Source organism: Rhinichthys klamathensis, unplaced genomic scaffold (genome assembly GCF_029890125.1).
Source record: "Rhinichthys klamathensis goyatoka isolate OS25496 unplaced genomic scaffold, OSU_Roscu_1.1 h1tg000116l_1, whole genome shotgun sequence".
In the NCBI taxonomy this organism is placed as follows: Eukaryota; Metazoa; Chordata; class Actinopteri; order Cypriniformes; family Leuciscidae; genus Rhinichthys; species Rhinichthys klamathensis.
The window spans coordinates 189,214-202,500 of NW_026606653.1; the positions used below are offsets into that span (position 1 = coordinate 189,214).

Sequence of the window (13,287 nt, forward strand, 5' to 3'; positions counted from 1 at the left end):
AACTCTAAATGTGACGGCGGCTCAACTTTGTGCGTCAGTAGCGTAACGTTCTCATTAAGCTATGAAAATATTTCTGAATGTTCTCTGAACGTTCTGAAACAAGTAGTAACATTTAAAAATAAAAAATGTTCCATGATTGATGTATAAATAATGTTTTTATGCTAACGTTTTGAGAACATTATTAAAGACCAGATAACTTTGAACAAACGTTCTATTAATGTTAGTGGAAGAACATTTGTTCACAGCTTTGGGAGAACCTTTCCAGAGCATTCCCTGATCACTGGGTTTGCTTTGCCGATGAAGGGACGGTGTTTTTACCCCTAGACTAGTTTCCCCATAAATAAATAAACCTGCTGTTGACGGATTTGGTGTGTTTCTCTGCTCAGTGTTTCAGTGATGGCTAAGTACAACTTCAGTGCAGCAGAGTTTTCTCCGAGCGACGTCTACGGCACCATCCGGGTCTACCTGAACACCTGTGAGTTACGGTTGATGGAGTGCATGATTGACTCTGCCGTCTAATGATAATGAAGATTGGTCGGTGAGCCGTGTCTGTCATGTGTTCTCAGCTTCAGCTCCTAAATGTTATGTCGCATCAAACCCCGCTCTGAACTCCACCGCCTGGTTCTCCGACTACATCTCCGTCTTCTTGCGCTTCGTCACGCTGGACGACCTGCTGCTCTTCGGCTCCATTCAGGTGCGACAGCGCTCTCAAGAACTCTACCAGTTCAAAATGATCACTTTGTCCTCATTTATTCACTCTCATGTCATTCCAAACCAGTTTGCCTGTTTTCTTTTGTGGGACTCAAAAACGTGTTTGTTTTTCAGCCGTTCCTGGAGAACAAGGAGAACCTGCAGCTGTTCGGTCAGATCGGCGTTCCTGACAACGTCGTGGAGCTCTACATGAGTCTGCTGTTCGAGCAGAACCCGTACTTCAGCGCCTTCTAGTGAGAGACGCCAACATCAACCATCCTTAATCACATCTCACTGCACTACACTTCGGTTTCTAAAGGGGGTTTTCACAGCAATGTCATAGAAGAACCATTTCGGGTTCCTCAAAGATCATTTCAGTGATCAGTTCTTAAAAGAACTGTGAAGTGAATAACATTTTAATAATCTATACAACCTTTTCCCACTATAAAGAATAGGGCTGTAACGATACACCAAACCCACGATTCGGTTTGTATCACGATTCTATCACGGGGGCGGGGCTTGGGGGTGAAAAAAAAGAGCGATTTTGAGGGAAAAAATATATATCTTTATTAAATAACATTTGAAAAAACTGTATAAACTGAACACAAAAGAACAATATTAACTATGCAAATTATTAAACTAAGCTAGGCAGTGTAGGCCGCTGCTTTTGGGTTGTTTTCTGTGCTCCAACTAAATTGATTTCGGGATGGTGCCGACGTGCCGTGAGATATGCATCTGCATGTTGGACGTGTTGCTGGTCATTTGAGGAAGCTTCTTAAAACACTTACGGCAAATGGTGTGGGTCTTGTCGACTACATGATTTAATTATAGAATATCAAATAGGTTGTGCGATTATTGACTAAAAAAATCTCCATGTTTTTGGTGCTGACGAGTAACATGTAAGGGTGGCGCTGCCAATAAAGCACATAAAAGCTGTCACAAAGAACCGGCAAATGTCACGTCCCATAACGCTGAAATTGCCCAACTTTAAATAATTGATCCTCAACTGGTTTTGTGATGTAGGTCTACGTATTTTATAATGTTAACTTCTAATAATACTAATAGTAATTTAAAGATGTGGTAGCATTGGATCTGGACGGGAAGGATAACGCTGGGAGTTGGAAGGGTGTCGCGATTCTGCCTTCTCACACCGCGACACAGGATCGTGGATCTGAGTATCGCGATTTCGGTTTTATTTCGCGTATCGTTACAGCCCTAATAAAGAACCTTTTGTGCAATGGAAAGATTCTATGGATGTTAAAGTGTCTTCATGGAACCATCAAACCATCAAATAGTCTTTGAAAAGACTGCTCTTGATGGTTTTAGGGAAGTTTTGGCCACTTGTCTGTGAGAAACCAGCTTAGATCAGCAAACCAACGAAGGCTGGTTGAAGCTGTTGTTTCCACTGTGACACTGGCATTCATTTGAAGCTATTGTGTTTGTAAAAGACGCCCTGATGAGCTTTAGCAGCTTTAACGTGATGTGTGTGTGTGTTACAGTCTGCCTGTGAAGTTACACTGCTTCGCTCCTGCGAGCTCCTTCCTCCAGTTGAGTGTGGAGCAGATGAAGAACATCTCTTCCAGCGTCAATCAGAACTGCACCAACATCCCACCCGACGTACGTACAGGAGTGTGTGTGTGTGTCATCAGAAACAAGCTCTATAGAAGCTAAACGCATGTGTGTGTGTGTGTGCGCAGGTGTCGGCGGCTCTGGCGAGTAATGCGGCCGTCCTGACGCTGGACTTCATCCAGGCTCTGGGTCAGTCGTGCACGGGTTTGAGCACGGCCCAGATCAGCGGCGCCGGAGGGAGTGTTCTGCTCAGCGCTCTGTCTGCGCTCAGACTCGTACTGGGCTGGAACCTCGACCAGGCCATGATGATCATACAAACCCTGCTGGCGTCCGGACGGTACCAGGTACGCATCACCAAAGCCAATGCTCAATCAGCTGACTGCGCCTCAGAGGAACTGCTGAGTGGATCAGTGTTGTATCGACTCGCTCATAAAGACAGGCGTCTGAAATCGCGTACTCTTTTCAGTAGTAGGTACTATAGTCAATTATTGACTGATCTACAGTAGGGCAGTATGCGGTTCAGATGCAGCTCAGTGTTGTCTGGTCACATGGGTCTACACAGTCTCAGCACCTTTACACATCAGGCCTTTAAATCCAGTTCACAGACTTATTTTTACTCTCTAGTGATGCTGTGTATGTGTTTTGACTAGCTGGTGTTCTACGTTATGTATGTGTATTTTTTATACATTTTGATTGATTTAAATACTTGATTTTTATTTCCATTTCTGTCTTTTTTTTTTACTCCTTTAATCTCTTAATTTTTTATTTATTTGTATTGTGTTGTAAAGCAAATTGGCTGAACTACGGTTGTGTTAAACTGGAGCTGTGTAAATAAATAAACTTGACTACATGTACCAATACACACCTGTGTGTCTGTCCACGGCAGATTGATAGTGTGGACGGACTGGTGGGACTGGGTTCGCTGATCATCGGTGTTCAGACATCAATCATCAACGGTGTCTCAGGAAATGTGTTGCTTCTGGCCATGAAATCTCAATCATTCATGACCGATGTCATCGGCGCACCCATTATTCTCCAACAGACCATCGTCAGCCAGGTAACACACACACACACACACACACACACACGAGTACGTCTCAGGATTGTCTTGTGACGTCTCTCTGCCTCTCTGTAGATCATCTCTGTGAACAGCTAACTCACACACACACACACACACACACACACACACACTCTCACACACACACACGAGTACGTCTCAGGTTTGTCTCGTGACGTCTCTCTCTGCCTCTCTGTAGATCATCTCTGTGAACAGCTCGTCTGACGGCGTCATCACAAACGTTCCTGACCTGATGGCGACGGAGATCCCGCGCGTCTTCCTGCTGAGCGTGTCGTCCTCCGCCGCGGTGGTGCAGATGATCAACCAGAAGAAGTGGAAACACGAGCAGGTTCGTCAGGCTCTACATCACGAGTCTCAGAGGAAAGGGACCGTAAGACCCTTCATCTACGTGACCTTTCAGAGTTTTCCATCAAGGGATCGCTTTATGGTTTTATTTTAATAAAATTGTGTGAATTAAACAGCTCGTATACATACTTCATATCAAGAGAAAAAATCGATGGATCCCATTAAATATGAAAGTGTGTTATAATTTAAACAGGACCAATTATGCCCTTTTACGAAGTCTTGATGATGTTTTTAGCTCTACAAGCACAGGTTTTCTGTTCAAAAACATGTTATTTTACCCATATTTACCATTAGCTTTGTTGCTATCCAGGTTTTTTATGCACATTTTGGGATATTGCATAAAAAAGACGCTGGATGGAAACGTCAAGATACGCATAAAAAAAAAAATTGCATAAAAATTTGCATAAAAACGTATGCGCTCAATTGAGTCGGATACATTTTTTTATCCGTTAAAGGTGCAAAACGCAAGTCTCTGAGTTTTTGCAGAACTATGCCCCCTCTGGCGACAAGCGAAACTGCAACCAGAGTTGTGCACGCTCATGGACCACACGCATCTTTTATTGGATATGTTTTATGTTTCAGGTTGTTGTACTATTCTTCCGAACACAATTCCTAGTTTATGAAACTGTTCACTAACGATGGTAGTAAAACCAATTCTGATAGTACATGTATCAAGCTTACGCTAAAGCATTACACATTTTACGCATCGTCATTTGTTGTCATAGATTTGCCGTATCAGACATTAGAGACTGGGCTAATATCTTACCGTTTTATCAATAAAAAAGCCAACTGAGGATCCCGTTTGAGACCAAGAGCAGACCGGAGATCTCTCCAGTTGTTGAATGCCTTCCCGAGGTTGACTCTCGTCTTACTCCGACGCCTGTCTGACTCCAATTTGGACCTTTTGGTGGCACTAGACAAAATTACTCTTTTCTTTACTTTACGTGGAGTTTGCGTTGGGGTTTGGAATGGACTACAAGCCGGTCTCTTTGCATCCATCTTCTACCTTTGACGCACGAGTTGTCTTCGCTGATGCGGAGAATGGCGGCGCCGGCGAATACACAAACCTGCGAGACATAGCCTGGTGAGCGTGAACGCGCATGACGTCACGCCCAGTCTCAAATTCGAGCCCGAATCCCTCTTATATATTTTACTGTACAGGATTATAGAGGCAATCTCAGTGCGCAGAGAAGGGCTCATTCAGCCCATCAGGCAGTTCTTTAAGCATGTATAGGATAGAAAAACAGGTATTTTAAACATGAAAAGTTGCGCAATGCACCTTTAAGGAAACATGCATAAACTACGATGGAAACATTTATCAAAGAAATTCCTCGATGGAAAGTCATGTGACTGCGATGGTACAGCATAACTGGACCAACCACCGGACCAATGCCTGAGCAAACTCCGGTGTCAAAGTGGTTCGGGATAATCTCCTCCCAGAACTGTGACTGTGAACACGACTGAGTTTCAAAAGAAGCTTCGTCTGCACGCTCATATTCTCCATTGTTGCGGCTCCTCTCTTCCCAGTCTGTCAGTAACGCTCTGTTTACTTCCTGTCTCTATAAAGCCCCTCCTTCTGAAAGCACACTGTGCTCTGATTGGTCGGCTGGAGCAGTGTGTTGTGATTGGTCGAGCGCTTCGAGTGTGTTTGGGAAATGTCCCGCCCCTTCCCATAAACGCCAGTTTAACACACTACTAACTAACTCAACCAGGCCCCGCCCCTTTATTCTGCGTATGAATTATTATAATGAGGAATATTGTGACGTGTTCGTTCCCGGAAGAAACTCGGTTCAGGGAGTTCAGAAACACTGACACTGATATAGAGAAGAACTCCCGCTGGAGGGACTCAAACAGCGACATTAGATGAACATGTGAAGCAGAACTGGGCCTCTATAAGGCATTCCTCAGGAACGCTGGAGTTCTACACAGAAACCCATTTCTTCTGTTAGAAACGTAAATGACGTGTTGAAATTCTCTTCCTCTCAGGCCGTTTTGCTCTTCGAAACCGTGGCCATGGAGTTCAGCGACCCGGACGCGTGAGTTATTATCATCATCAGTCGGACTGGGTGGGGAGGCTTTAGTTCTGACCGGATGTGGTGTTTGTGCAGCATGTCTTTCCAGGTGCTGCAGGGTTTCAGCTGTTCACGGATCCAGAGCTTCAGCGCCAGCAAAACCATGAGTCTGATCCGCGGCTGCCGGCCGCGAGCCAACGAGAGGCTCGTCCTGCAGGAGTCCCAGGTGAGCGCAGACACTCTCCTGCTCTGGCGGACCTCAGACGCTTCAGCTTTGACATCTACAGAAGCTCAGATGTGTGTGTGTGTGTCCTTCAGCTGACCTGCATGTACTACTACATCAAGAGCGCTGACCTGAACGCCTTCTCTCAGTATCCCGCCGAGGTGCTCATCTACTACAAGTACGTCAGCAGGATCATTGGTGCTCGTGGAGGAGTTGGTGAAGACGGGCTCATCTCACACTTCTGTGTCTGCTTGTTTGTGTTGCAGTTACTCCATGATTGACAGATCTCTGTGCCGCTCGTATTTCTCTTCTCTGGGAACGGCCAACTTCTCGGTGCTGTCCAGCGCTCTGTCCTTCAAGAAGCAAGTCCTGTTCAGCAGCGCCAGGGAGTGTCTGGTGAGCGCACACACATATTTCAGCTTTTTATAAAATTTCACCGTTTTAACATAAACAAACTAATAAACTTAATGTGATTCATGTTTGTCATTCATACATACATTCAAATTGCTTAGAATCAGCATAAATCTGTTCATAGTGAAAACAATTCAACTTATTCAGTTAAAAAGTAGAGTTTTTTTATTGAGTTAAAGTGGTGACAGTTACAGTGAGGCTGCAGTGACTGGCGTTGGTTCACATGAGCTGGTGTTTCAGGGGATCTCGGGGCTCAGCATCACTCGTGCGCAGCTGGATGTTCTGGGCGGCATGTGCTGCTTCCTGAGCGCCGACTACATCCAGAACTCAGACCCGTACGTGCTGGAGAAGCTCAAACAGTGCCAGGATTTATCGCCTCAGCAGATCTCAGGGCTCGAGAGTGTCCTGCTGAGAGGAAACACCACCTACGGGTACAAACTCATCGCACACGCCACTGAAGGCCGTTCCCACTACAGGGACGATAACTATACCGATAACGCTAAACATATGGTTTAAATAGGGCTGTCAAAATTAATGTGTTATAGCTGTCGTCTGCTGGTGTGGACACTAATATAGTTATCGTTATAGTTATCATTATATTATGGTATCGTTATCGTAATTTAACATTTAATTTAATATTAATTTTTTTCTAATTTTTTCCGATTGCATCGCGATTCTCTCGAATCGAATCTGAGCTTATTTTTTAACAGCAGATGGCGCTGCGTCGTACCTCTGCTGGCTTCCAATACCTTACACACACCACTGGAACCTTCTATAAAATAATCATTCATAAAGTTCGAAAAAGCTGAAGCGGATTACAAGTTGTGTTGCTGTTAAACTAGCCTAGAGCGCCGTCTGCTGTTAAACACTAGCCTAGAGCGCCGTCTGCTGTTAAACACTAGCCTAGAGCGCCGTCTGCTGTTAAACACTAGCCTAGAGCGCCGTCTGCTGTTAAACACTAGCCTAGAGCGCCGTCTGCTGTTAAACTAGCCTAGAGCGCCGTCTGCTGTTAAACACTAGCCTAGAGCGCCGTCTGCTGTTAAACACTAGCCTAGAGCGCCGTCTGCTGTTAAACTAGCCTAGAGCGCCGTCTGCTGTTAAACTAGCCTAGAGCGCCGTCTGCTGTTAAACACTAGCCTAGAGCGCCGTCTGCTGTTAAACACTAGCCTAGAGCGCCGTCTGCTGTTAAACACTAGCCTAGAGCGCCGTCTGCTGTTAAACTAGCCTAGAGCGCCGTCTGCTGTTAAACACTAGCCTAGAGCGCCGTCTGCTGTTAAACACTAGCCTAGAGCGCCGTCTGCTGTTAAACACTAGCCTAGAGCGCCGTCTGCCGTTAAACACTAGCCTAGAGCGCCGTCTGCCGTTAAACAGTAGCCTAGAGCGCCGTCTGCTGTTAAACACTAGCCTAGAGCGCCGTCTGCTGTTAAACACTAGCCTAGAGCGCCGTCTGCTGTTAAACACTAGCCTAGAGCGCCGTCTGCCGTTAAACACTAGCCTAGAGCGCCGTCTGCCGTTAAACAGTAGCCTAGAGCGCCGTCTGCTGTTAAACACTAGCCTAGAGCGCCGTCTGCTGTTAAACACTAGCCTAGAGCGCCGTCTGCTGTTAAACTAGCCTAGAGCGCCGTCTGTTGTTAAACACTAGCCTAGAGCGCCGTCTGCTGTTAAACACTAGCCTAGAGCGCCGTCTGCTGTTAAACTAGCCTAGAGCGCCGTCTGCTGTTAAACTAGCCTAGAGCGCCGTCTGCTGTTAAACACTAGCCTAGAGCGCCATCTGCTGTTAAACACTAGCCTAGAGCGCCGTCTGCTGTTAAACTAGCCTAGAGCACCGTCTAATGTTAAACACTAGCCTAGAGCGCCGTCTGCTGTTAAACTAGCCTAGAGCGCCGTCTGCTGTTAAACACTAGTCTAGAGCGCCGTCTGCTGTTAAACTAGCCTAGAGCGCCGTCTGCTGTTAAACACTAGCCTAGAGCGCCGTCTGCTGTTAAACTAGCCTAGAGCGCCGTCTGCTGTTAAACACTACCCTAGAGCGCCGTCTGCTGTTAAACACTAGCCTAGAGCGCCGTCTGCTGTTAAACTAGCCGAGCGCCGTCTGCTGTTAAACACTAGCCTAGAGCGCCGTCTGCTGTTAAACACTAGCCTAGAGCGCCGTCTGCTGTTAAACTAGCCTAGAGCGCCGTCTGCTGTTAAACACTACCCTAGAGCGCCGTCTGCTGTTAAACACTAGCCTAGAGCGCCGTCTGCTGTTAAACTAGCCTAGAGCGCCGTCTGCTGTTAAACACTAGCCTAGAGCGCCGTCTGCTGTTAAACACTAGCCTAGAGCGCCGTCTGCTGTTAAACTAGCCTAGAGCGCCGTCTGCTGTTAAACTAGCCTAGAGCGCCGTCTGCTGTTAAACACTACCCTAGAGCGCCGTCTGCTGTTAAACACTAGCCTAGAGCGCCGTCTGCTGTTAAACTAGCCTAGAGCGCCGTCTGCTGTTAAACACTAGCCTAGAGCGCCATCTGCTGTTAAACTAGCCTAGAGCGCCGTCTGCTGTTAAACACTACCCTAGAGCGCCGTCTGCTGTTAAACACTAGCCTAGAGCGCCGTCTGCTGTTAAACTAGCCTAGAGCGCCGTCTGCTGTTAAACACTAGCCTAGAGCGCCGTCTGCTGTTAAACACTAGCCTAGAGCGCCGTCTGCTGTTAAACACTAGCCTAGAGCGCCGTCTGCTGTTAAACACTAGCCTAGAGCGCCGTCTGCTGTTAAACACTAGCCTAGAGCGCCGTCTGCTGTTAAACACTAGCCTAGAGCGCCGTCTGCTGTTAAACTAGCCTAGAGCGCCGTCTGCTGTTAAACACTAGCCTAGAGCGCCGTCTGCTGTTAAACACTAGCCTAGAGCGCCGTCTGCTGTTAAACACTAGCCTAGAGCGCCGTCTGCTGTTAAACACTAGCCTAGAGCGCCGTCTGCTGTTAAACACTAGCCTAGAGCGCCGTCTGCTGTTAAACTAGCCTAGAGCGCCGTCTGCTGTTAAACTAGCCTAGAGCGCCGTCTGCTGTTAAACACTAGCCTAGAGCGCCGTCTGCTGTTAAACTAGCCTAGAGCGCCGTCTGCTGTTAAACTAGCCTAGAGCGCCGTCTGCTGTTAAACTAGCCTAGAGCGCCGTCTGCTGTTAAACTAGCCTAGAGCGCCGTCTGCTGTTAAACTAGCCTAGAGCGCCGTCTGCTGTTAAACACTAGCCTAGAGCGCCGTCTGCTGTTAAACTAGCCTAGAGCGCCGTCTGCTGTTAAACACTAGCCTAGAGCGCCGTCTGCTGTTAAACACTAGCCTAGAGCGCCGTCTGCCGTTAAACTAGCCTAGAGCGCCGTCTGCTGTTACACACTAGCCTAGAGCGCCGTCTGCCGTTAAACTAGCCTAGAGCGCCGTCTGCTGTTAAACACTAGCCTAGAGCGCCGTCTGCTGTTAAACTAGCCTAGAGCGCCGTCTGCTGTTAAACTAGCCTAGAGCGCCGTCTGCTGTTAAACTAGCCTAGAGCGCCGTCTGCTGTTAAACTAGCCTAGAGCGCCGTCTGCTGTTAAACACTAGCCTAGAGCGCCGTCTGCTGTTAAACTAGCCTAGAGCGCCGTCTGCTGTTAAACACTAGCCTAGAGCGCCGTCTGCTGTTAAACTAGCCTAGAGCGCCGTCTGCTGTTAAACACTAGCCTAGAGCGCCGTCTGCTGTTAAACACTAGCCTAGAGCGCCGTCTGCTGTTAAACACTAGCCTAGAGCGCCGTCTGCTGTTAAACACTAGCCTAGAGCGCCGTCTGCTGTTAAACTAGCCTAGAGCGCCGTCTGCTGTTAAACTAGCCTAGAGCGCCGTCTGCTGTTAAACTAGCCTAGAGCGCCGTCTGCTGTTAAACACTAGCCTAGAGCGCCGTCTGCTGTTAAACTAGCCTAGAGCGCCGTCTGCTGTTAAACACTAGCCTAGAGCGCCGTCTGCTGTTAAACACTAGCCTAGAGCGCCGTCTGCTGTTAAACACTAGCCTAGAGCGCCGTCTGCTGTTAAACTAGCCTAGAGCGCCGTCTGCTGTTAAACTAGCCTAGAGCGCCGTCTGCTGTTGAACACTAGCCTAGAGCGCCGTCTGCTGTTAAACACTAGCCTAGAGCGCCGTCTGCTGTTAAACTAGCCTAGAGCGCCGTCTGCTGTTAAACACTAGCCTAGAGCGCCGTCTGCTGTTAAACTAGCCTAGAGCGCCGTCTGCTGTTAAACACTAGCCTAGAGCGCCGTCTGCCGTTAAACACTAGCCTAGAGCGCCGTCTGCTGTTAAACTAGCCTAGAGCGCCGTCTGCTGTTAAACTAGCCTAGAGCGCCGTCTGCTGTTAAACACTAGCCTAGAGCGCCGTCTGCCGTTAAACTAGCCTAGAGCGCCGTTAAACTAGCCTAGAGCGCCGTCTGCTGTTAAACTAGCCTAGAGCGCCGTCTGCTGTTAAACTAGCCTAGAGCGCCGTCTGCTGTTAAACACTAGCCTAGAGCGCCGTCTGCTGTTAAACTAGCCTAGAGCGCCGTCTGCTGTTAAACACTAGCCTAGAGCGCCGTCTGCTGTTAAACACTAGCCTAGAGCGCCGTCTGCTGTTAAACACTAGCCTAGAGCGCCGTCTGCTGTTAAACTAGCCTAGAGCGCCGTCTGCTGTTAAACTAGCCTAGAGCGCCGTCTGCTGTTGAACACTAGCCTAGAGCGCCGTCTGCTGTTAAACACTAGCCTAGAGCGCCGTCTGCTGTTAAACTAGCCTAGAGCGCCGTCTGCTGTTAAACACTAGCCTAGAGCGCCGTCTGCTGTTAAACTAGCCTAGAGCGCCGTCTGCTGTTAAACACTAGCCTAGAGCGCCGTCTGCCGTTAAACACTAGCCTAGAGCGCCGTCTGCTGTTAAACTAGCCTAGAGCGCCGTCTGCTGTTAAACTAGCCTAGAGCGCCGTCTGCTGTTAAACACTAGCCTAGAGCGCCGTCTGCCGTTAAACTAGCCTAGAGCGCCGTCTGCTGTTAAACACTAGCCTAGAGCGCCGTCTGCTGTTAAACACTAGCCTAGAGCGCCGTCTGCTGTTAAACTAGCCTAGAGCGCCGTCTGCTGTTAAACACTAGCCTAGAGCGCCGTCTGCTGTTAAACTAGCCTAGAGCGCCGTCTGCTGTTAAACTAGCCTAGAGCGCCGTCTGCTGTTAAACTAGCCTAGAGCGCCGTCTGCTGTTAAACACTAGCCTAGAGCGCCGTCTGCTGTTAAACTAGCCTAGAGCGCCGTCTGCTGTTAAACTAGCCTAGAGCGCCGTCTGCTGTTAAACACTAGCCTAGAGCGCCGTCTGCCGTTAAACTAGCCTAGAGCGCCGTCTGCCGTTAAACACTAGCCTAGAGCGCCGTCTGCTGTTAAACTAGCCTAGAGCGCCGTCTGCTGTTAAACACTAGCCTAGAGCGCCGTCTGCTGTTAAACTAGCCTAGAGCGCCGTCTGCTGTTAAACTAGCCTAGAGCGCCGTCTGCTGTTAAACTAGCCTAGAGCGCCGTCTGCTGTTAAACACTAGCCTAGAGCGCCGTCTGCTGTTAAACTAGCCTAGAGCGCCGTCTGCTGTTAAACACTAGCCTAGAGCGCCGTCTGCTGTTAAACACTAGCCTAGAGCGCCGTCTGCTGTTAAACTAGCCTAGAGCGCCGTCTGCTGTTAAACTAGCCTAGAGCGCCGTCTGCTGTTAAAAACTAAGCTCAGAATTGATTCGCGATGCATTCTGAAAAAATTGGAATGGATCCACGAATCGCGATGCATCGATATATTATCCAAGCCCTAATAGTTATGGTTCCGTGTGTAAACGGGCCTTGAAGCAACACATATCACACACGTCTGCTGTCATTATATGATGTGAGATGTTCCTCTCAGATCTTCAAACAGCTGGAGCAGAGCGACTCTGGAGAACCTGGGGATCCTGCCGCTGTACGTCACCGCAAACATCTGGGGCAGATTCACACAGGTAGAGCCCGAGTAAACACAGGTGAACACACAGCTGTATGTGTGCTCCACTGATAACTGTGAGTGTGTGTGTGTGTGTTATCAGGAAAACAAGCAGAAGTTTCTGAAGACGTTTATCCGTGACCTGAGGAAGAACGAAAAGGCTTCAGAAACGAAGATCCTCAACATGATGAACGAGGTCAACAAAATCACACGAGTCAAAATCAAGAGATCCGCAGGTGAGAGAACACAAAAACATATTACACTATACTTTTTCTGCTAGGTAAATAACTAAACGTTAAACACAGCAAAACCAGCGGGACACAAACACGAGTCTAGATCAGATTCAAACCCTGACATGAGCCCATCACACTACATTATAGTGTCCTGAAGCTGCACTGGTGTGTGTGTCCCTCGTCTCCTGTAGAAACAGCATGCACTGCTGGAGAAATAAAGCAGGTTCAGGTTTACAGCGACATGTTTCCGTTTGCCTACGACGTGGCGCAGTTTAACGTGTGTTTGAGCGTCCAGACTGTGAAGGACAACCTGGAGGCCATCACTGAGAGAGTTCACGACAGGAGCTACCAGAGGATCGTCCTGGACAAACTCAACCAGGTAACAACACACACACACACACCTGAACACTGCTGTCAATCACACTGTTGCCATAGAAACGCCATGTTTTCCCGCCCCTCGCAGGCGTATCCTGACAGACTGTCTGACGAGGTGCTGCAGGTTTTAGGCTCCGCCTCCCGCACAGCCACACCTGATGATGTCAGAAAGTGGAGCGTGACGAAGATCGACACACTCTCGTCTCTGATGAACCAACGCAATGGAGACTGGGACCCTGAGATGGTACAGTGTGTGTGTGTGTGTGCTTCAGCAGAAGCTAACGTCATGAAGTCGCTCTGGTTCAGTGTTCTGATGTGTGTGTCTCTCTCAGGTCCAGCTGCTGGTCAGTAAGTATCTCAGTGTGAGTGGAAACACTCTCGGCACTAACGAGCTGAACGCACTGGG

The 13,287-nt window shown here is 48.3% G+C and overlaps 1 protein-coding gene across 1 annotated transcript in view; it reads left to right on the forward strand.

Moving 5' to 3' along the window:
- The window catches only part of LOC130088309 (uncharacterized), a 46,226-nt gene that overhangs the window by 28,215 nt on the left and 4,724 nt on the right, over positions 1–13,287 (forward strand). The window contains exons 65-81 of the mRNA XM_056255027.1: positions 387–475; positions 567–694; positions 826–944; positions 2,190–2,307; positions 2,388–2,603; positions 3,146–3,316; positions 3,516–3,665; positions 5,669–5,718; positions 5,791–5,920; positions 6,013–6,095; positions 6,184–6,313; positions 6,569–6,759; positions 12,202–12,292; positions 12,377–12,509; positions 12,698–12,885; positions 12,970–13,125; positions 13,214–13,287. The exon at positions 13,214–13,287 is cut by the window's right edge and continues 63 nt beyond it. Of these exons, the coding sequence (XP_056111002.1) occupies positions 387–475; positions 567–694; positions 826–944; positions 2,190–2,307; positions 2,388–2,603; positions 3,146–3,316; positions 3,516–3,665; positions 5,669–5,718; positions 5,791–5,920; positions 6,013–6,095; positions 6,184–6,313; positions 6,569–6,759; positions 12,202–12,292; positions 12,377–12,509; positions 12,698–12,885; positions 12,970–13,125; positions 13,214–13,287 (2,217 nt within the window). The remainder of the gene's footprint in view (positions 1–386; positions 476–566; positions 695–825; positions 945–2,189; positions 2,308–2,387; positions 2,604–3,145; positions 3,317–3,515; positions 3,666–5,668; positions 5,719–5,790; positions 5,921–6,012; positions 6,096–6,183; positions 6,314–6,568; positions 6,760–12,201; positions 12,293–12,376; positions 12,510–12,697; positions 12,886–12,969; positions 13,126–13,213) is intronic.